The 23,993-nt window shown below is 45.2% G+C and overlaps 1 protein-coding gene and 1 pseudogene across 2 annotated transcripts; both read right to left on the bottom strand.

Moving 5' to 3' along the window:
- Positions 1-343: 343 nt before the first annotated feature.
- On the bottom strand, positions 344-18,328 carry LOC120838554 (plasminogen-like). 2 transcript variants are annotated; one of them, XM_040208535.2, is made up of 4 exons: positions 17,976-18,328; positions 4,059-4,242; positions 1,733-1,890; positions 344-574 (listed from the first exon to the last, which is right to left on the bottom strand). In XM_040208535.2, the coding sequence occupies exons 2-4, from the start codon at positions 4,138-4,140 to the stop codon at positions 407-409; spliced, it is 408 nt and encodes a 135-aa protein (XP_040064469.1). In that variant the 5' UTR covers positions 4,141-4,242; positions 17,976-18,328; the 3' UTR covers positions 344-406. The 2 variants fall into 2 exon arrangements, with proteins under 2 accessions (XP_040064469.1, XP_042142121.1); XM_042286187.1 differs by lacking the exon at positions 17,976-18,328 and adding an exon at positions 4,790-4,835.
- On the bottom strand, positions 6,199-7,150 carry LOC120838553 (annotated as a pseudogene).
- Positions 18,329-23,993: the final 5,665 nt, after the last annotated feature.

The following is a 23,993-nucleotide window of genomic DNA, read 5'->3' as shown; positions in this document are numbered from 1 at the left end:
TGCTGTTTCTAGCGAATGACTGAAAAGATGAAGACGATGAATGCCCAGTATATATATATATATATATATATATTATTTTATTATCAATACAGATATGCCATACTATTTTCAAATTTAGGCATAAGTGCTTCTCTAGCGCTTATGACTCTGGTGAAATATACTGGGTCACTGGGCGCTCAGAACCTAATACACAGCCCAGCAGGCAGACGACTCTGGCGTCGCGCCGCTACGGTGGCGCTGCTGTCGGCGTGGAGCAAGCGCAGACGCTTTTTTTGACTCCAGTTTTCGCCCACCCGGCGTGGGCAAATGCGGCCTCGTTCGAAAAGCAGCGCTTCGGTCTATGTAGTTTCAGGCATCCCCTTTATTGCAAAGAACGCAACAGAAGGCCCGGTCGGAATCCGTGCGTTCACGGCGTCGGACCAACGATGCTCTTGATCCAGTCGACCTGGGTAGAGATTCTCCCGAACACGCCGGGCTGAAAGGCTGCCGCGCACGTCGTGCCCCATGACGTACTTCCGGCCAGCACGTAGCGGCCATCGGACCTGGGACACTGCAGTGGCCCCCCGGAGTCGCCCTAGGGGGAACAACGTCGAGATGAGACGCGGAATAAGATTCATGAAACGTTTTAACTTCGTCGGTTATAATATTGCAGCGCGCGTGGCCTTTACACCAATACGCAATGCCTTGTTTAGCTTGGCGACGCTCAAAGATGGCGCCGACTGCCTGAAGGGGAGAAAAGGAAAGAAGGGTCCCTCTCCCCATGGAGAGGAGAAACCGGCGCGTGGAGAGGAAGTTTGCGTCACTTTTCCGGATATTCGCGTTTTTTTTTTCTTTGGCAACGAACTTAGTGGCGCCATCTATTGGGTAGTCCCGGCACACTTCAGGTTTATGTATATTTCCAATTTTTTTTCCTCATCATTTTTTTATCGTAAGAGTGAAGTAAGTCTGACAGTGCTATAAGTGGCCATTTCCAGAAGACAGCGGGTATATTGGATTTCGTAGATACTGCGAAACCCGCCGTCTAGTTCAGGACCGAAAGTGGTCGGGGGCTATTTGCACACCGGCGCCACCACGTTTCAACTCACGCGGCAAAGAGCGAGTAGGAGCTTTAAGGCCCGTCCCCACACTTGCTTTTGCTAAGGACCAGGTTCTTGTGACCTCTTACAGCCGCCTCGGTTTCTCCGAGATAGAGCGCGAGTGCCGGCCTAGGGATCCTCCGGTGGCAGGAAGGTGATGTGTAACCGAAATTTTGGTCGCACGTCAAAAGACCTTCCGGGTGATTGAAATTACTACTCAGTCCCCCACCTGGACGTGTTAGATGTCCGTCGTTGGTTTGGTCCGTAAAACCTCCAAAATTGACTGTGTTGGACTTATGACCTGTTGACTTATGACCTATTACGACATGTGAACACACTGGCATGGTGGCGCCATCTATGACGCGACCCTGGATTGAATTTCACAAGAGCGAAGGCTTTGCGATATCTGCGAGATCAAATGCACCTACTATCTATGACAAATTGGCATTTATAACATTGTGATAAGGTTTTCGAGCCAAGAAAGGAAGAGCAATGCTCGAAAGGAATAGAAGATGTGCAGAAACTGTTCCAAGGCCACCCCATAGGGGGTGTCAGTGTGTTCCCTCGTCGCAAGAGGTCTTAAGTCGAAAGTGTGTGGATGCAGTTTTAAAGTTCTCCATACTCTTCTGCTCAGGAGTGACTTGCTTATTTCTAACCTGGCAGGGTCCTTTTCCTCCCGCCAAAGGACCGGCGCAAATCATGGTGTCCTGTACGACCGTGTTAACGCCCAAATACTCCAGCGAGCAGAGCCAGTTTGGTATGACGGGTAAATCCACTTTCTGCAGAGATTGAGACACAGTTCCACCTTGGGACTCTGTAAATAATCATAATAAAAAAGAATGCATGCTCAAAGTATGAAACTGAAATGTACGATTGCGTTGAATTTCAAGGCTGTATATGGTCATTAAAATTACGAAGTAGCTGTAAAGACGATACAAGAAGTTATGTAGAAACTAACAGAATGGTGCCGAAAAATATCTAATTGTTATAAACGTTTTGAAAACACAAGTATTATGCTTCAGAGACCAGAGGAAACAAATTCTAACTGAATTACCAATAAAAATGCACGAGGAGAATCCCAATAATTGTTCATGCGTTCCGCCGAAAGACGCTGATAATATCATATAACTAGGGATGCACATAGACTAACATATTAAATAGGATATTCATGTAGAACAAATAAGAAATTAAGGATATTAATGGCGCTCATGTATCGCAAGATGTGGTCCCTCGATCCATTCTAATAATGATATACAATAACACTGGGCAATTCTACACATTAATATAAATTAAGTCTATGGACACTGTGAAAAATATCTACTAAAAATAAAATCGGTCCAAAAATATTGGTTACCCAAGTGAAGAATCTCATCTTCAAAACTATATGCATCATGATCTAGGAATGTTGCGTTTTAGAGACCAGATGAATCATGACAACTTAGTAAACCATTTTTTTCAACAACTTTCATAAATTGGAAAATTCAAGAGGAAAAACGTTAAGACCGAATAGAAAATTTACTGAACCATTTATTTATACCAAATATGAAGAGGCCACAAGAAATTACTAGGGAGTTTTCGAAGACCGCGTTTCCCCCTTCGCTAAGACCCCCACAACGAAGAAGCCGCTACTGCGCCTGCGCGCCGATGGCCTTGACCGTAGTGTACCGGGTATCGTAGTGGGTTGCGCAGAGCATTGCGGGACGGCGAAGATCTACGAAAACACTCTACTATGTACCCACGATTTTTAAGGAATTTTCCGAAGTGCTACTCAAGATAAAATCCTAGAAAAAAAAAAAAAAAAAAAAAAAAAAAAGCTGTCAAAAACGCGGATGTTTTATAAGAGTAAAAAATACTCCTAGAGAATCAGTTGCAGTTAACGACGTGAAGCAAGTACTGCCAAAATCCAACATATCTTATACATTACCGCTGTTTAATGAATTAGTTTTATAGTTAGTGTTTGAACAGTGCAAAGACGACAGGAAGATAGAAGAGAAGAGGACAGGACAGCGCTCGTCCTGTCCTCTTCTCTTCTATCTTCCTGTCGTCTTTGCGCTGTTCAAACACTAAGTATGAACCAACTAGCCCACCGCAGTACCTTATTGTAGTTTTATAGACATTTTTTTTTTTTTTTGGAGACAGAAACTCCATTTATTTTGCAATGGCCCGCTCTAGTGCAAGTTTCATAATTCTCTAATAAAAATGCAGAGGGATTTGTCGCGTCCCACGCACAAGCCAGTATTGGATTATGTGAGATTTACATATGAATTGTATTTTAAGAAACAAATGAAGATTGATTGATTGGTTGAATGACATAGGCTCGGTTTCCGTCAAGCACTCATTAAACGCGACGAAGCTTAGAAAGTAGTGGAAGAGCCCAAGACCGAAGCGCTCGAAAACAAAATGAGAAGCCGCGCGTGAGACAGATTCATGTAAGCCACAATCACGCTGTTCATAAAAAAAAAAAAAAAAAAAAAAAAAAGGCTTGCAAGCAACTTTGAAGCATATAAGAAGCAAACGGGCTTCGGTCATGCTTGAGACATGTCCGGAGACAATTCTGTCGTCGTATCTACGGCGTACACCGTATCTGTAATTCTGTATGATGTGTGAGCAATGGGACTGCAACTGTCCGCGACTTTACGGAGAGCAAGTCGTCCGCATTTTGCGCGGGAGTTGCGGTGACGTCAGAAAGACTCCGTGCTCTGATTGGCTCTGATTGAAGGATAGTGGGTAGACCTCGAATCAAGCTGCCTCGAGATCTACCCACCATCCTTCAGTCAGAACCAATTGGAGCTCGGCGTTCTGACGTGACCACAACCTCCGCAAAAGAAGCAGACGAACTTGTACTCCACATAGACAGCACCAGTGGCGAAGTAAAAGGGCAGTACGTGGTTCAAATTGAGCTTGCAATCTCTCAGTGCGTCGACCGTGGCGCGTCATCATATACTGTGTCGGCCAGGAATAGAAAAGAAAAAAGGCACCCACGATCTTCTAAGAGCCCCCATCCGCTGATGGTGCAAGTCTTCCAGTCGAACCCCTGGTTCAGCGTCGGGAGGCAGATGGGCATCAGGGCCTTCTCGGTTCCCGCAAAGTCGAGCGGCCTCTCCAGCTTCAGCAGGGCGTAGTCGTAGCTCAAGGTGGAAGGGTTCCATTGCGGATGAATGGTGATCTGTGTGTGTTTTTTTTTAGAACCAAAATTGCACAGTAAATTGGAATTTGCAATATACGGGCCAACTCGCACGTTATATAGACATTCAATGCGTCTAATTTGTGCTTAGCGTTTCGGGGAGATGGAAGAAGGCCTTTTGTAAAGTGGGCGCTATCTAGTATCTTCTGGGTCCAATATCCGCCATTGTTTGGGCAAGCCATGCGAGGGTTGCGTCACAGTTCGGCGTGAACTCGGTTCTGTTTGTATCGAGAACGAGTGTGCTGCCAGCGTGCGCCGATGTTGCTCGATGGGGTTTTGAAAATGTTCTATCGTCTCGGTGCTCTGTCGCTGACTGGTAAGATGTCCTCGTCGTTGTTTCGGGGCACGTACCGCCGCAAACTGCCCAAGGTACGTGTATGGCGTGATCAGAAAACCGCATTACCACGCTCGTATTGTGCGGGTCTTCGTAACAACCCCGATTATTCCGGTCGTTTTACCTTGAGCTCTGCTATAAACGCTGAAATGGGGGACTGGCTTCTCCCAGAATCATAGCCTCCTCTATACTCACAAAGCCTAGCGGTTCGACGACGGAGCCATAGAGAGCCCGGTCGCAGATTTGGAGCGCGAGGATCTGGTAGCACAGAGCATCTAGGGTTCCTGAGGGTGAGGACAACTGCGTCGTCTGCTACGACGGCCGCCATTACGGCGCCCAGCCCGACGCGCGGCTTGCGTATACAGCGTGTCGCCGCTTTCGGCGGGGGCAATATTCACAAAGAAGCACACATTCACAAGCTTGTTTCAAGGACTTTAAACAAAAAAAGTAGCTGCTGAAATGTTTATTACAAAAGTCAGGACAGAACCGAAAGGTTGCGAAAAGTTATGCACAACGTCGCTTGTAAAGGAACGACGATTTTTTTTTTTTAAACTACTGGCAAGTTCGCGCTGAAACTTGTGTTTATGTTTAGCTCCACACTATGATCAAAAATATTTTAATATGCAACACGAGAGGCTTCCTCTCGTGTTCAGACATTAGGCTAGAAAAGCCATGTTGACGAAGACTACGAATCACTGTGTTGGCTAAGGATTAAGAACACGAGTTATATGCGTCCTCGTATTGCCAGCGTGATGCTGCTGGGACTGATGAGCGCGGCCGCTGACGCAACCACAAATAGCATGTAAAAAATGCGTTCAACCCATTTAGTACTCAAGGTACCATTGTGTACCTTGATGCGGATCTGTGAATAAACTAATATTATTACTATTATTATTACTCCACGGTCCTCGTCAGATTTAGCAACATTTTTTTTTTTTTAAATTTTTATTATGAAAGGCTGGTGTATGTATTTGCTCAGCAAAAATGCTCATGCAGGATATTTTGCCCGCAGATTGGTTCGTGCAGTTTGCTTCTGGCATAAAAAATAATACTGCCGTGCACAGCTCTCAGATGAGTGCTTGGTGTCAGGCTCAAACCCCAAAGGGAATATTTTTGTATGTCTGCCTATGCCACGGTTGCAAGATTAAATTAGGTAGGCATACTGTATTTACTGATTATTTTGTTAGTGATTATATCTTTTCATTTGGCTATTCTAAACAATGGCTCATATGAACTATACTGTATATGTATAATTGAGCCTGTGTGACTGTTTCAGTGAAACGTAAAGCTGTTACGAGATGTGCTTTTAAGCAGTGAGAATATGGGTACACTCGCTTCAGGCAAAAGCAAAGCTCAATGCTTCAAATCACTTGGAACAGATTTTATTGAAACAATGCGATTTGTTGCGAGCGAACCACACCAGTTCTATCGTCAACTTTGCGGTTAAAATAAACTTAAAATTGGTATCCACATGCGAAGTTTCAGCGGGTACGGGCGCGCAAGCGACAGCGAGTTAAGTTCACAAAGCAAAAACACAGAGCTAACAAGCAGACAGATGATGGGCACGATTACGAACTATAACACTGCAGGTTAGTGTTGATCTTTTACGAAAGATTGACGCCAGCACAAGTTATGCTTCCATAACTGTTCGAACTACCTGCTGGAAACTGTCGGAGGTGGATTCGTAACCTCAGCCTCTCATACCTTTCGGTAAACGTGCTGTATACAGCCTCCTTGTGATTTGTGCAGACTTCCAGGCGTGATCGGTGTACCTTGCTTAGGTAAGCCGTAACTGAACGAACTGGCGACTTCATTGTAATTATCTTGTCTGTGCACCAGGAGTTGATGACCGTGAAGTGCTCGTCGTAGTCTTTCAGAGTTTTCATAACTCCGGTACTTGGAGAAATGAGATTCCCTCCATCGCAAACATACTCCTTCAGGGCAGTCAATGAAGCATACTCACTAGTGGTAGTTCTGAGGAGACCCTCTTTGCATTCTGCGTACCTCACGGATTTCAGCATTCCTTTCAAGATAAATCCCCCATGGTAAAAGATAATCTGGCACTCTGTTGATGACAACTGTTCAAGAAACAAAATCTCCGAATCATCGATTTCTTCAAATTCATTCTCGACACACAGCTTCATGTCATGGGAAAGAAGGTTTACAAGATAATCACGGTCATCAAGTTCGTAACTGGTTGTTCGAGGAGTTTGCAAAAATTGGCTGACACTTACGAGTCTTCACTTCAGGTCATACGCGTTCGGAACCGGATTCATAAGCCGCACAACTGAGAGAAGGTTCTCTAAGCAGTCTTGCAGCAGCCTGCTTGTGAGAAGAAAATCATATCCCTCATTATCCAGAAGCACTTTTTGGAGGCGGAGAACAACTGTCGTTGATATAAGGAGGCCAGCTTGGGATGGCTTCCAACGTGATGTGACGCCCATCTTCATTGTTCGCACGGTTTCTATTGCCAAGTTCAATCTGTCGAGTGCTTCGGAGTACTTGGCCATATTTCTGCGGCTTAAGGTCATCGTTGGATGGCGAGACGACATCAGTGCAAACCACCTAGAAACCAGTTCCATAAACCATGCTGTAGTTTCAGCCTCTGGTTCGATCAGCCCTTCTTTTACAAGAAATCGGAAAGCTGGTGGTGCTTCACGGAAAAGTTGACCAGCAACTCCAACCTTCATTTTGGTGAAGTGGCCCGTGCTTGTGTGCACTTCTGACAAGTTTGACGCTACTTTCAGCTCTCCGATTCATAATCTAGGACTGCTTGAACGTGCTCCAATTTTACCTGTGATGAAGGCAGGCTGTGTTTAGCAACTGTGACGTCATTCAAGGTGAATACCGTGGAGCTCAGCAGCTGACCTCTGAGGTTCTTCAAGATGTGATCTGGGTCGGCATGAAAAAAAAGCTTCTTGCCGTCAATACATGGATGCGGTATGGAACACACCGTTAAATAATGTATGTGACTTGAAAACCCAAATTCCCGCCACATAGCTTGATTAGCAGGGCCCATGTCAGATGTAACTACACGGACTCTAAGAGAAATTAGGCTACACAGCTGAACCAGCTTGAGCACGTATGCCTTATGAGCAAGGAACCATCGACGTTTCTTCCAGTGAATTCGGAGGCTACCACCTGCTTCCATCTTTGGTTCAGCCCGCCTACCATAAATACCAAGGCTTTATTAGCAGGCCCCTTGGGCTTCAGGGGATGGGTTATTCCCCCAAGAAGCGTGTCTTCGGCACGATCTAGCTCCACACCGGTCGCTATCTCCATTTCGTCTAAAACAGCACGCAATCCTTTTCTACATCTTCCGTGGTCTCTGCTCTGCATTTCACAATATCGGCCACTTCGTGGAGAATGCCAGGCAGGAACTTCAAAATTTGAAGCCTTTGTGCAAGTGTCCTGCTAGATGGGAGAGGATAGGAGAGGATATTCCAACTTTTTGAGAGTTTCATAAACACTGGTTCCACAAGGAAATTTAATATTAAGGCCTTGCTTGACTGTCTCTGGAGATTAGGAGTTTCTCAAGTTGTTGCTTCTGGAAAGAGCCCGTACTTGATCTTCATTGAAAAATTTCAGACTTTGTAAAACATTGCTTGCTTCACTCTCAAGTTTCTGAACTTTCTTTTTAAGACTTTGAATTGTGTTATTTGCCGTGGCATGATGTTGTTGGAGTTCGGTGTACTTACTTTGCATGTCAGCAAGCCGCTTCTTCAATTCCACAATCCTTTCTCTTAAATCTGCACTGTTAACATTTGGCGAGACTGGCACAACGTCGTCGTCGTGGTCTGTGGAGTCCTGCCTACAACATGACGTTTCATTTGGAGAAGACACGAAAACCGGAACATTCTGCGTGGCCTCAAGAGGTGTTTCCACTGCAGCTGTGGAAGAGTACAGACCCAGGGTGGACTTGTCGGTCTCTTTGGAGGATGACGGCACAGGGATTGCTCTCTCCTTTGATGGTTTTCTTACTTTGGGCAGTGCTGTAAGTAAAAACGTATATGTGCATACTATCATGCAAATCAACAACAACATATATAGTTCCTTTAGATTGTGCAAAATGCGAGTTCCAAAAATAAAACAAAAGCAATGCATTAAAAACAAGATGTGGTGCTTCAAAAATTGCTTAGGATTGAATAATTCCGATTTACAAAACACGAAAGAACTTATGACGAAGTACAAATGGGCCCTTTTGGTTACCATTCCTAATCAGTTGCAACTACAGTATTTTTCCTGACAACAACGTTTTTATAATGATATAAATATCATATGAGTATTTTCGTCTCAATACAAATACATTTGGGACTGCATTTGGTTTCAGCTCTCTCCAACCATCCGCTCGGTTTTGCTCGAAGGCGTGGGCGTCGAAGTGAGCCTGTAAAGATGAATGAACATTTCTAGATTTGTTTCATCAAAATAAAATTGTAAAACAAAAATAGGCGGCGCTATTTCTTAGAAGGCTAGTTGGCTTGTGGTAGTCAGAACATGCAACTGCGCAAACAATACACAGTTAAAATAAAAACAACACAAATGGTCTTCTTTGACGAAAACGCAGACCATCGGCCAAGAACTTGGACTCCTGTTTCAATGCCAAAGATTTTAATTAGCTGCAGTTTGCACGTGCGCCAACTTCAAAGCAATTTGTTCACAGCGAGCGAGGTCAGGCGTAAACCGCAGTTATAGCAGTACATATGTTGTTTTTTTAGCATTGAAAAGATAGGTTACTAGAAATTTTACCTACTGCACCAATTATCACCCGGTCTACGAAGCCTGTTAAAGGTAGGTGTTGAATAAGCATCGTTTCACCAAAACAATTATACCGCAACCTTTCGCAAAAAATGTTATAGGAAGTTTCAGGCACCAATAACAACATTTGGCCACACTAAAGTGCCCTGCGTTACAAACAATACCCGGCGGCGCCTCAAAACAAAGAAGACAATGGCCAGGAATTGCCACAGAAAGCTTAATTGTTTTGCGTTCTAACAGCTAAAGTTCTGTTCCCAAATTTATTGTTGACAAACTGCAACGACGAGCCTAGATTACATCAACTAATGAGGCACCCACATATAAAGAGAGTCCAAAAGAGTTCCGTACTTACGCTGCAGATGGATGATGTATTGGTTGGCTGCCACTTGTCGCGCTTGATTTTCACTGTCCATTGGAGCCTTCTTTTCGGGTCTTTTGGAAAGTGAAAGTCTCCAGCCGTTTCTCGAATGGTTTGTGCACTGTGGAACGCAGCACCCGGGCATTGTGGTGGATGTGCCCACCAAAAAGTGAAGAAAAGACGAGCCACCACACGACGCGCGCAGGCCGGTCGAGTGCGACGTAATGGCCGCCGCGGCCGCTCCGACGCTCCGGAGGCGGTACTTGCCCTTTCAAAGGCTGTCATCACCCTGAGAGAGGGCGTGCGCATCGAGGAACCTTATTGGAACCTGGACGCCAGCGCGCAGCTTTTGCAGCGGCGAAAACCCGAAACAGACTTGTTCGCTCGGGAGAAGTGTGTTTCGGTGTCCCACCGCTTGGGGGCGCCAGTCACGTGGCTCTCCTCGTACTGAGTCACAGACACCTCGTACTGAGTTGCGGTGAGCGGACGTGTTTCCTGGTTCTCCTCGAGCATCCGAAGCTAAGTGCCAGTTTTTCTTCTTTTCTCTCTCTTTTTTTGAGAGTTGATTGGAAGTGACTATGCGGTAGCAGTATTAGGTTTGAACAGCAGCAGTTAACGTTAGTTTCGCAAAGTAGGCTCTGTTTGAATTTTTGGCGGGAAGGGACGGTTTGTTCCCGGTCTAGACATGGGTCTAGATTTGGGTCGGCATGACAAGGGTGGGGACGAGTTGGTGCAGTGCGAGGGGTGTGGGAGGTGGTGTTACCTGGAGGAGACGGGTTTCGGGAGCCTGGAGGTGGCGGCGGAGGTGAGTTTCGAGTGTCGGCTTTGTGTGAAGCTTCAGCAGGTAACTGGGGAATGGGAGGGTAGAGTTCGGGAGATTGAGGCCCAGCTTAAGGCAGAAGGAGAGAAGCGGGTGGGTCTCGAGGCCCAGGTAGAGGAGCTGACTAGGCAGCTTAATCATGAGAGGGAGCAGCGGGTCGGCCTCGAGAAGCAGGCGGAAGAGCTGGGGGAAGTATGGAAGGCGGGTTTAGAGGAGCGTAAGAGGGAGTGTGACAGTAGGGTAGAGCGCCTGGAAGGGGTAATTCGAGCGAGTGAGAGTAGCGAGGGAAGAAAGGAGGAAGTGTCAGTTCTAGCGGGACGAACCACCAGTCTGCAGGACAACCGACCAACAGGCCGGACTCCCTGGTGGTCGGGAGTCCGGCCTGTTGGCAGGCGGGCTCGACGACGCTGGAGAGCTGATTGAACCTCAGCTCAATGGCGCCTTCGAGCAGCAGGCGTCGGGCAGTCAGGTGACAGGAGATAAGTCGCAGGACAAAGGCGCGCAGGCACCAGGGGGATCTAGGGTACTGGTAGTGGGGAGCTCTAACGTAGCACGGGTTAGGAGGGGTGTACATAACAGGGTGAAGGGAGACCAGAGGGTAACCGTAGAGGTCCAGCCAGGGAAGTGTATGGTGGATGCTATGACCGCAGCACGTGAGGGGGTGTGGGATAACCGGGAGGGAAGGAACCTAGTAATAGTTCATGCGGGGCTTAATGATGTGCTGAAGGGTAGGAGCCAGAACCTCGGAAAGCAGCTAAACGTGGGAATACGTAAGCTGAGGGACGTGTCTGAGAATGTGCATGTGGTTGTGTGCACCATTCCAGAAGTTCGGGGGCAGTCCGGGTTAACGGAGAGGAGGGTTGTCGAAGCCAACGGAGTAATTAAGGGTATGAGTCGACAGCTTCGGTACGACGTAATGGAAGTAAACAGAGAGGTGTACGAGGCTGGCTCCCGCCCTTTTGCAGATGGCATTCACTACAGTGAGGCCACGGGTTACAGGGTGGGGGATAGGATGGGCCGCACGGTGACTGCTTTTTTGGGGGGACCGAGGGCCCTGGGGGCACTGAAGTAATTGAAAACCCAACGAAGTCAGGAGAGGCACCCAGGGTTAAAAAGAGGAGAAAACGTAAGAACAGGTATAAAAAAACAGCACAGTCAGACATTGGATATATTAACATGCAGGGTGGTAGAAATAGGTTAAAATGGGAAGAGGTAGAGGAGCAACTAAGAAAGGAGGATTTAATGGTGTATGGGTTTGTGGAAACACATCTCAGAGACATGGAGCAGCCACCTTGCAACCCTGACTATGTGTGGGAAGAATGCAACAGAATGGAGAGAACGAGGAAGGGAGGTGGAATTGGAGCATTTATTAAGAAGAATATGAACTTTCAAAGGATCAGAAAGGAGTGCGCCGAACATTTGTGGCTGAAAGGAAAAGTCGCTGGGGAATCAACAGTCCTTGGAGTGGTTTACTTATGGACAGGGACAGGTGCTAAAGAGGAAAACAGAAAAATGATTGATTGCATATCAAGAGACATTAGTGAACTAGGGGAAGGCTCCGAAATAATTATTATGGGAGACATGAATGCCCATATTGAGGGTCTGGATGGGTATACGGACTCAACTGGAAGCATATTACTAGAACTGGTGGAAAAACATGACTTAGTTTTATGTAATACCAGTCAGAAGTGTGACGGGCACATAACTTGGGAAACTGGCAATCTGCATTCAACTATAGATTACGTACTCATGTCACACAAAATATATGGTAAGTTACAAGTAATGAAAATAGATGAAGAAGGTTCCAAAAGTCTTGGTAGTGATCACAAACGTATTAAGCTGAATTTTGCCAGAGAAGTAAATGCTGAAACTAGACAACATAATTCAAAGCAAACTTTCTGCAGCGACAAAGAGTTGGAAATAGTTGTTGAAAGAATAGAGGCAGCAGTTTCAGGGCAACGGCATACAGATTGGACCTATGAGAGCCTAACTAGGCTTTTTGCTCTAGAACTAGACAAAGTTAAGAGTAAACGAAAGGGGAAGCAAGGACATAGACCAAAAAGCTGGTGGGACAAAGAAGTGAAGCGAGCGATACAAAAACGTCAGGAAGCCTCTAGAGAACACAGGTATTCCAAGCGTAGTGGGGAGTCCGAAACGGAAGTAAAAAGAAAATGGGACAATTTTATAACATGTCGCCGAGAGGCATCCAGTTTGATCAATGCGAAAATTCAGAGAAAGGGTGAGGAATGGATGAGTAATGTAAGTAAGAAAGATAGAAACGCTGCCAAGAAGTTTTGGGAGCACATGAACTCACTCGGTGAAACAACGCAAGCTAGACAGAGGTTCATACTCTCGCATCAGGGAGATCAATTAGAGGGAGATGATGCGATACAATATATAGGAGCAGTGATGGAGGAGAAATTTCGGGAACGGTTACATGTGGAAGATAGGAGAACCGAAGGAAGTAGCAGTCCAGTTTGTGACATCGCGGATTTTGGACAAAGGGAATGGGAAAAGGCGGAACGAAGAGTCCCTAGTGGCACGTCGACAGGCACAGATGGTATCCCTATCAAGCTGGTGAAGAATTTGGGTCCTAAATCTAAGGCAAAACTAAGGGAGGTAGTGAGTACCATGATAACAAAAGGAAATATTCCAGATGAATGGAGGCTTAGTAGGATGAGTATGATATATAAGGGAAAGGGAGATAATTCTGATATTAGGAATTATCGCCCCATAACCGTGACACCAGTTATTTACAGGTTGGTAATGCAGATTATAAAGAGCAGACTGGAGGAATGGGTAGATTGCGAGGGCATACTGGGCGAATTACAGAACGGGTTTCGAAAACAAAGAAGGTTGGAGGACAATTTATTTTCTCTAACACAGTGTATAGAAATAGCGCAAAAAGAAAACAGACAGCTCTGGCTGGCATTTCTAGATATCAAGGGTGCCTATGACAATGTGAACCAAAGAAACCTGTGGGACATAATGGAGAACTTAAACCTAGATGAAGGACTAACAGCACTATTAAGGAACATTTACAAAGATAACAAGGTGATTATAACATGGGAAGGAAAGGCGACAGGGAAAATAGAGATAAGTCGAGGCCTTAGGCAGGGGTGCCCGTTATCGCCTTTGCTGTTTATGTTGTATCTGAGAGGATTGGAGGATAGACTAGAGAAGAGTGGGCTTGGGTTCAACCTTTCTTACAGTAAGCTAGGCCAAAAAATTCAGCAATCCTTACCGGGATTGATGTATGCGGATGATATTGTACTAATGGCTAACAACAGGACAGAGTTGCAGGAATTAATGAGCATCTGTGGTAGGGAAGGAGAGGAATTAGGTTTAGAATTCAGTAGCGAAAAATCGGCAGTCATGATTTTTAACGAGGATGAAGTTGAGAGGCTGAAGATACAGAATATTACAGTTGAGAGAGCTAGTAAATACAAGTATCTAGGAGTATGGATATGTGATGGTGCAGAATATCTCAGAGACCATGAAAAGTATATAATAGGTAAGGGCAACAGAAATGCAGCTGTAATGAAAAATAGAGCACTTTGGAATTACAACAGGTATGAGGTGGTGAGAGAGATTTGGAAAGGGGTCATGGTGCCTGGCTTGACTTTTGGAAACGCAGTGCTATGCATGAAATCCGAAGTGCATGCGAGACTAGAAATAAAACAGCGCGGAGTAGGTAGACTGGCTTTGGGGGCACATTGCAAAACGCCAAACCAGGGAGTACAAGGAGACATGGGATGGGCATCATTTGAGAGCAGGGAAGCGGTGAGCAAGGTAGAATTTGAGGATAGGTTGAGGCAAATGGACGGGGAGCAATGGGCACGAAAGGTTTTCAGCTATTTATACATGAGGAGTGTAGACACAAAGTGGAGACAGCGCACTAGGAAATTAAGAGGAAAGTTTTTGGGCTATAGCGAAGATACGGAAGAGCAAGTCTCAGTTAAGAAGAAAGTTAAGGCCACAGAAAGAGGTTGGTGGCTAGAGGGAATGCAGACAAAGACGGCTCTGGAAAGCTATAGATTAAACAAAAGAGTTATTGCCAAAGAAAGCATTTATGACAATTCTAGGGGAAGCTCATTGCTGTTTGAGGCAAGAACGGGTGTTCTGCGAACCAGAACATACGGAGTGAAGTACCAGGAAATTGATACAGTGTGCACTGCTTGTGGAGAGGAGGACGAGACGGCTGAGCACTTGATACTCTACTGTAAAGGGCTTCACCCTATGCCTACCGAAGACAACATAGATTTAATAAAGTCATTGGGTTTTAGAGACAGCGAAGGGAGAGTGGATTTCAAGACTGTAGAGGTTACCAAGCAAAGATTAAGTGAATGGTGGCAGAAATCGAGAGAAAACTAGGTATTTTCTTATCCACTGATGGCAAGGGGGTTTCATAGCCTCACTTTCTTTGCACTGCGGAGTGAATATAGATTTCACATTTAAATATTCTAAGCTTAAATGGTAAAACAAAATGGTTAGGTGGCGTAAGCTACCGCCCGATCCAAAGGGCTCAGCCGTATTCATCCATCCATCCATCCATCCTCTCATGCGTTGTCTGCCGCTCCACCTTTTCCATCTCGGCGGCCGCTTCTCGTGGCGATCTGCCAGGCTTTGTCATTATATAGGAGGCTATGCCAGAATGTTCCTGCACAAGGCCAGCAGAAGTGCCCAAGTCCCGCCTTCGCAGAAAGCAGCATAGTTAGGTCAGACAGCTTAAAGAAAAGCAGTTCGTGGCGTCTTAGCATCACGCTCTTGCTCCGCCCTGCGTTTATAAAGTCGGTGGCTGTACCGAGAGCTCTGGGTTCTGCACAGATTAGAGTTTTTTAAAGACGTCACAGCTGCATGCTTTCTGCATGGAAGGAACTGAAATGCTAAACTTGGATTGACCGCGTTGGTAATAGATTCAAAAATACGAAAGAGTTAAACAGTTAAACGAAAGAGGACGGACGTCCTGTCCGTCCTCTTTGTCTAATATTTTCGTATTTTTAAAATGGTAACTCATTACAGCTTTTCCGTAATGGTTAATGAAGCGAGGTTTTGAATTAATTCAAACAGAGTGATTAATATATGAAGGCAATTTGTCACGAACTTTGCTCGCAAACAAACTTGTATTGGTACGATAAACGCTGTTTACGTTGTAGACTTTATTCATTGCAAGTAACAAAATTTTGCTTATCGTTTTCTTTTTGCGATATGCAATGCAATGCACATTTTTCTTTTTGTTAAAAGTTGCGTTCTATCTAGTTTGTCTTAGCGGAATACAAGTTACAAAAACGAATAATTGTAACGTAAGTACGACTCGTTTTGTTCTCGAAGCTGCAACGGCATCAGGTTTAGTCAATGACATTTCCAACTAAAAGCATTTCTATAGTAAGATGTAGCACAAAAAGAGCTTTTATTGAATCATTCGTTGAACGGGTAAACTCCCTTATGTAATTACTAATAACCAAACTCTCAAGATTCTTAAGGTACCTGATAAATAGGTACAGTATTTTAACGAGGAAGTCAAATTACTATGACTTCAAATAATGTTTCTAGATTCCCATTGTATCGCAGATCGATTGTCACAGTTTCTTCCTAAAACATTAGGGACTAGGTCTTTGCCGACTTCTTTTAAAACGATTTTGTTCCTCTGGATGCCAAGTTTTGTCACAATTTGCATTGAAGCCATCGCAGTTTGTGCCTCACAGCTCGAAGATGACGGAAATAACTAGGTACGCGAGGTTTCGAAAGTGCTAGTTCTTACGTTTATGACTGCGATCCTTTCCTCGTGGGGATCGGTCACGTTGAGATTTTGTTCTCCAACCACGACAATATAGTTAGAAGGTGACTTGTAGCCGCTGAAAAAGACAACAAAAACAACAACATTGCAATGCAGTTTTGACGCCCAATTAATTTCTTAGAGCCAGCATGTCGACTTCTTTTGTGACTTAACAGGAAGGCCCCAATCTCGCAATTGCGAAAATAAAATGACTGGTCCAAAAATTCCGCTTTGTGTACAAATAATTAAAAAAAAAGTTGTTTCTAATATTATTTTTAACTGACGTTGAAAATAATAACAGAAAAAGCTTCAGTGTTTGCAGATGCACTTTTCGAACTTAACCATGCAATATAATTTGACGATGGGCTCATCAAAAACGGCCCTTTTGAGAATATCCGTTTTACGGTTCATCTTCGTATAGTTACGGTAAAAGCCGGAATGCCCCGGATTCGAAGGTTTAAACGCCACCAAGCTATAACTATTTTACTACTTTTTGATAATAATTAAAAAAAAAAAAATGCCGGTTTCTCGTTGTGTTTCGAAAAGGAACTGCGGCGACAGCCAAGACTCTGCACATTCGACTGCGCAGAGTTACGTTGCAGTGTTTAAATTTAGCGGACGTACGTCCTTTTAACTTTGGTGGACCGGGTGACCCTTTGACATCACGTAACACTTAGACGTCACGTTACACCAAATTCCGGCTAAATTTAGCGGAAATATTTACCGCTAAATTTAGCGGATAAGTTTTCTCGCTAAACTTAGCCTCAAAAATTATCCCGTCATACTTAACGGAAAAATTGTGACGTGTGGTAAAATTATATCACGCGACATTGCGACGTCACAGCGCCTATAATTTCCCGCTAAAAAAGAAGATACATTTTTGTTTTATATTGAGCGGAGGCATTTTTCGCCTACATTTCCCGGTTCGAAACCTATACACGAAACGTACACGGGATCCGCTACGAAAGTTCGCACCATGGGGAGTTTTCCTAGACCGCGTTTCGCCCTCCGCTAAGCCCTCCGCAATGAAGAAGACGCTCCTGCGCCTGCGCGCCGATGGCCTTGACTGTAGACTTCCGGGCATCGTAGCGGGTTGCGGAGAGCGTTGAGGGACGGCGAACACGGTCTACAAAAACTCCCTAATAACGGCTATCACCGTAAACAAATGCGACTGTTACGTCGCAGTGGTAATTACTGCCGATATGCATAAAGCCGCAGCTATACTCATACATGCACAAAACACGCACACACACACACACGCACGCACACACACACACACACACACACGCGCGCACACACGCACACACACACACTCACACGGTGTTTGCTGGAGGCGTGATGGCAGAAATATATGCGGTCACGTCTCAAGCACACTCAAAGCATGTTTGCTTCCGTAGGGCCAATGAGCCGGATCGCCTTACGGGGAAGAAATGCCCCTAAGACAGTAGGGAGTTTTAGGGAACCGCTTTTGCACATCCGATACGGTTCGATGGTCCCTCCGGTACGAACTGCGCATGTCCGAGTCTACTGCGCATGCGCAGTTTGTACCGGACGGTCCATTGCACCGTATGGGATGTGCAAAAACGGTTCCCTAAAACTCCCTAGAGTCCGCAAACTATCCTCAGTACGTTTGTATTAACAGCGGCTGAACGCAAAGGTGCGGGCGACTCACTCTACGATGCAGTGGGCCGCGGTGTCGACGTATTGACTGTTGATGATGGAACCTCCGCAGATGTGGCCGCGGTCCGTGTTCGGCAGATCGATGAGGTGCAGAGAGATCTGCCAGGGAAACTCGAGCGCTCCGGCGGTCTCCCCACCCACGATGTCGGTGCTCACGTCCGTTCCTCGGACTCCACACGCTTTTTAGGGGAGAAATAGATTCCTCCAAATTACACAAAACAATCCGAGCGCAGTTACGCTGTCGCGTAAAGGCCCACAGAGCGGTGCGTTCCACAGCTGCAAGCGATCGTGTAGCGTTGCGAAGAGCGCTTGTGCAAAGCTTGTACACACAGTTGCGTTGACACGCAGTCGACCGCGGTCAAGCGCCAATAAGAACGCGCTATCGTCTCTAGCGGCTCAACAATAGCGAGCGAAATTCACAGCAACATGGCAAAGCCCGGCGACAGCGTCCAAGCGGTCGATCTTGGGACAATCCCGCTGGTTTCACCGACATTCTGTCCGGCTTGAACCATCAAAGTCTGAAAAACTTGCTCGAGCATTCCCCAGCGCTCCCCAAAACGAAAAGTAGGTTCCGCGAACGGTGAACCGGATAGGCATCGTCGAGTGGCGCGAGCGACCACGTGACCCCCCTGTTCTTTCTCAGCTTCTGATTGGTCGAACGCACCTGCTGATTGGTCGAACGCACGAACGCGGCTTCTGAATGGTCGAATGCTTCGGAAAGTTGAGCGAGTCTCTACAATCTTGATAACTCAAGATAACTCGGTCTAGGCAGGCGATTCTTTGATAAAAATAAATATATGCTGTAGCTCACTCCCTCTGTCGCCCTTTCACTTCCCAAACACGTTCTACCCCTTTACCTTTAGCGTTTTAAGGCTGAAAAACATTGCAATGTAGTCAAATTGCGAAACTACCCTTTTGTCGATTCGAGTGTATATAGGTGTGTTTAAAATACACACACACACACAAAAGGGAACTTTGATTATACCCATAGATAGCTAACATTATTGGGGAAATATAAAAAAAAAAGAATGAAAATTGCCTTTTTCTAATAATACGAGTTAAAAGTATGGATAAATTTAGTTTTTGACGAAATAAAAATAAATAATATAAATTGTCTTGCTAAAACGAATTAAACCAAAATGGTACCAGTCAATATGACATGTGTCATATTTAAGTATAGTATTAGATAAGCGAAATCTATGATTGGGGGGGGGGGGGGGAGCCTAAGATACAAGTCTCCAAATACGCCACCAAAAGTTATGTGTATTTTTTTATTTCTTGCGTGATACACTGTAAATAACTTATTTTTCGCGGGCCCAGTATTTTACGCATTAGGTCAAAGCTGAAGTTTTGGAATAATTCGAGGGTTCTAATTTTCGCGACGCGGTGGGACCTCAACATAGATTCCAATGTGTTTACATTTTACCGGAATTGTTCGCGGGAGCTATTTTTCGCAAATTGTAGGCGATTCGCGAAATTCGCGAAAACTACTAGGTCCTCGCGAAAATTAAGTCGTTTACAGTATGCCAGCCCAGTTTAGTTTAAAGGAAAGAAGTTAGGCCATCTGCCTTACGTTGATTAAACAAATTACTCTGAGTGTTTTAATTTTTTTCTATTTCTAACTCCCGACAGAACTGAGTGCAAAAATCAAGTACCCCAAATGTAGCATTTCATCTTGCTTCACTCCAAAATTGTTGTAGGAAAAAATTCCAATAAAAAAAATAAAAAGTTGTTTAATTTATTTGGGAAGTTCGGCTATAATATATATATATATATATATATATATATATATATATATATATATATATATATATATATATATATATATATGAACAAATATGTGCAAATGAATGAACCGTACTTAATCCAATGAATCAAAGAATCAAAGTTTCCAGGAACCCGCCGAAAGCCAAAAATTGGCGGAGCCAGGATCTGTGGTCTTTCACCACACGCAATCGAAGTCGCAAAAAAAAAAAAAAAAAAATTAAAGAAAAACAATTAGGTTGCACCCCTCAACTTGCTGCCAGAACAAGCGGCCACGTGATCTGGAGCCGTTTATATGCCGTCAGTGTTGATCATAGTCAAGCTGTCGGGTAGGCAATGCACAGGACACGCGCCGACTTCCAGACATTGTTATGGTTCTGCTATCGTCGTTGCAACCGGACACGGGCCACTACCCGAATGCTTCTCGAGCTATCTATTATCACGAGCCCAAATCGAGTGCCCTCGCAATACTCAGGTTCAATCTATGAGCCGCATTCAAAGGTCGTCACAGGAGGATACTGTAATCCCCCAGTTACATCATCAAGTTTCGCGAAGGAGAGATTGAATGACAACGCTCGCTTTTGTCCTCGAAATTACACCGCAACAAAGGAGTTTCTTGGCCAGTGGCGCTGCGTGCGAGCACCATTGAGTCCCACTAGTGCCAGTAACCTCGTATAAAGTGAAAAACATTCCAATTGAATATCGTTGCACGGCCCATTTAGAGCTAAAATATTGTTACAAAGGAAGAAGTGGGGCGAAACGCGCTGCTTCGATCAGTCTTAAAGCTACCACCATAGTCGACCTTCCCTGAGTTCAATAGACCCACCGATTCATCCAGACTTTCACGATACCTACAGTTATAGCACCAAATAAAAACGAAAGTATTTATAGCAGGAAAATACTTTTAACTTACCGGGAGTGGACGAGAGTGATTTCCCGACCAGAATCGACAAAAAGACAAGGTTTGTCAGGGTTAACATGACGCCCGATTTGAGAGACCTAGTTGGGTTTCTGCTTGGTATAAAATATAAGTATAGTTTTTGGTCTCGAAACACGCTGCAGGGGGTTGGGCGAGACACGTTCTAGAGAAACGATAGACACGCGTCCACGAACCTATTGTAGTGAGACGCCTTCTCCGGCTCCTTTAATTGTCGGTGAAGAGATAACTTCCTGTCATGTGCATTTTTTACTTTTTCGAGAGCAGCTTTTCTTTTGTTGTTCTGAAACCTTGGTGAACTCAGTACAGTCTCCATGCAGTAACTCGTGTGATGATTTTGAACGCTTTGATGTCTGCCATAAAAGTGGCATCCGGCGGGGTGCACGGATTCCTGGAAAACAGGTGCTATACTTTTTTTTTTCAGCTTAAGTTCAAACGCAGCGAACCCTACGATGTAATGTAACCAATGAAGCGGTGTCAAAAGCGCAAGTCACGGTGATTTTTTTGTTGTTGTTTCTGATTTGTCCCATCAGATCGTAGCGTCTGCTGCGTCTGGACTTGAGTTGAAAGCGAAGTATACAAGAACTGAGGATACAACACTTGAGGACGTGTAATTTGTTGCAGCGTGTGTCTAGACAAAAAAACACCCTGTAACGCCGAATTAGAGCGCAGCTCTTGAGGAGGAGGAGGGAAGGGTACTGAGAGGAGGGTATACCCCTCCTCCCTCTTCCTTACCTCGTCATCCTGCCTGCTACTCCGCCACGGGGGCCACGTGGCCTCAGGGGGTCACGTGACCTCGGGGGGGGGGGGGGGAATCGCGTAACCTCAGGGGGGGTCACGTGACCTCACGGTTACGCCGACGGCGACGGCGACGCCGCTCAGGCCGGAAACGTGCGCCAAAGAGCTGCGCTCTAAAAATACGGAAAAAGGCCAATGTCGATTCCCAGCATTGTGCCAAACGTTACTGCGGAATGTATTAATTCGTTTCGTGGAAAACAATGACCTGGGAACGTCTGTGCCCTTCCGCTACCGTCTACAGTCATGCAAAAAGATTAAGGGACGGTGTAACGGTTTTTGCACATTTCGTAAGTACTGCTAAAAATTCATTCTTTTTTGTGAAAACCCACTAAACACGCGTTGTTTTGTTTTTTTTTTACACGAAACGGCAGTCGCAAGGAAAATTCGAGAAAAACGAGCAACCTTGACCCCCTCCATTCGCAGGTAGAACGAGCGGCCCCGCAATCTGGTGTCAATTGTATTACGTCAATGTTCGTCATAGCCACGTTCTGGGGTTGGCAAAGCACAGGGCACGTACTGGGTTCCAGACTCCTTAAAGAGAAGCTGAACCAAACATTTCATCGTCCGCAATGAGTGGCGCACGACCTTTCCACGAGTCAGCAGCCGCCGGGGTGTATTTCGAGCTTGGGGGTGACGTTTTGTACGCAGAACAAGCATCTACGCACACATTCATGAACAGAAAGAATAAAACAGTACCTATGTATTGTAAATCGCACTATATTACGTGGCTTTCAATTTGTTTTGATCGTCTGCAGGCACAAGGAGTTACTGATCCGGTGTTACTGCGTAGTTTTTGCCATTTCTCTTGTTCTTCCAGACGACGTTCGTTCGTTTGGCAAGCATATATCCCCCATGCTGGAAAGCTCCGACGCCGGTTTTGCGCCAGCGGTGTTTGACAGTGCACATGAATACATGTACGCATCGGTTTTAGCGCCGTTTTTTATGCCACGAATTTAAAATAAGAACCTCGTAACTGACAAATTATTTCGTTTGTGTGACTATGAAATGTCTCAATCTACCAAGTACGTACGAATTATTCGTGATAATTGCTCTTATAATCGAGCACAGGGAGAAATTGCACTCGCTTTTTCCCACTGAGATGCATTCCCGGAGGTCCATTTCCGACTGGTTGCTTGCTGTCTGCTTAAATTTCCCCGCAGCACACCAGCGCCAGGTGAACCTCTAGCGTACATTAGAATAACTCTATGTTTAACTTTTGGTTGTTTCGAAAGTTCCTGGCACTGCTGCCCACATTGCTTTTTCTGGCTCTCAACATTGCCTTTTCCACATAAAAGGGAGGTTTTGTCATTTAATTAGAACACAACAAAACGAGGAAAATTTAATACAAGCAATTCAATTATTGGTTTTAAGAAAACAGAGGAAAAAACTATTGTAGCTAATACCCAAATCCAAGTTGACTAAAAAAAAAAAAAAAAGAATATCTCATGTTTTTTTGTTTTTTTTTGGAGGTCCTATTCGGACTCAGAATGATGTCTTTCAATGTTTATATTTTAGTGTGAGATAGGGTATGTTATTAAGTAATTAGGCGCCCACCTAAATTTGTATGGTACGCAATCGTTTTTTTACGATGTTTTTCTCAACAACGTTCATGGGTTTAACGCAAGTTCCAAAAGTTGGGAGCATGATAACAGAAAAAAATAAAATCGATATTTTTCACAAAAAAATGATGCTCTTGGACTTCAGAGACTTCTTTACCGAATTAATTTTTTCGTACATATCTTCGACATATATGTCTCACATCACAAGGTCAAAGGCCTCCGCGTCCCCCGGTAACTTGACAAGACGGTGACGCGTTGGCGATGAGCCGCGACACTTGCCCATCGTCCGGGAACGCTGTATAGGTTGCGGCACATTTACCAGGTCGCCGGTTACCGTGCACCTGAATGTACCAGTGCCGTACAACTGCAGCACGATCAAAAGCTGGTGCATTGGAGGAACCGGCAGACAACGACCGTTCTCGCACTCCTTCAGTGACAGGGTCTTCAGGAGGCTGTCCACCCTCACTTCCGTAAAGCAGTAACTGCGCCAGAAATTCGCGGTCGTTGAACACCTCCACCGCTTTCAGCCGGTTCTTGAAACAACGCCGCGGCACTCGAAGGCTGTCGTGTTCGCTGTGGTGCAGGCGTTCGTTGGTTCTGAGGAGAAAATCCACGAACTCGGTGAATGATATGTTAGCCGCCATGACAGTCATAAACGAACCTGAACCTCGAGGAAAATCTCGAGGTAGCACCGAAGCTAGCTTAAGATTCTATGGAGGAAATGGTTGAGTATTCCCTCAGTCGACTGGAGTTTCGAGTCGAGTTCAAACTACGAAGCGCCAAACTGCCATTAATTGTGGAGTTTGGGTGGAGTTTCGAGTCGAGTAGCGTTTACGAATTCGGCCGTGAGTGACTCCGGCTGCAAACGGCCCTTGCGACCGAAGCTATTCGCACTAATCCACGATCTATGTGAATCGTAAACAACTTGGTATGATTACTAGAAATAAAGTTT

This window comes from Ixodes scapularis, unplaced genomic scaffold (genome assembly GCF_016920785.2).
Source record: "Ixodes scapularis isolate PalLabHiFi unplaced genomic scaffold, ASM1692078v2 PGA_scaffold7__128_contigs__length_106722199, whole genome shotgun sequence".
NCBI lineage: Eukaryota > Metazoa > Arthropoda > Arachnida > Ixodida > Ixodidae > Ixodes > Ixodes scapularis.
Note: the sequence above shows the minus strand (reverse complement) of the source record. Positions and strands in the feature narration are given on the sequence as shown.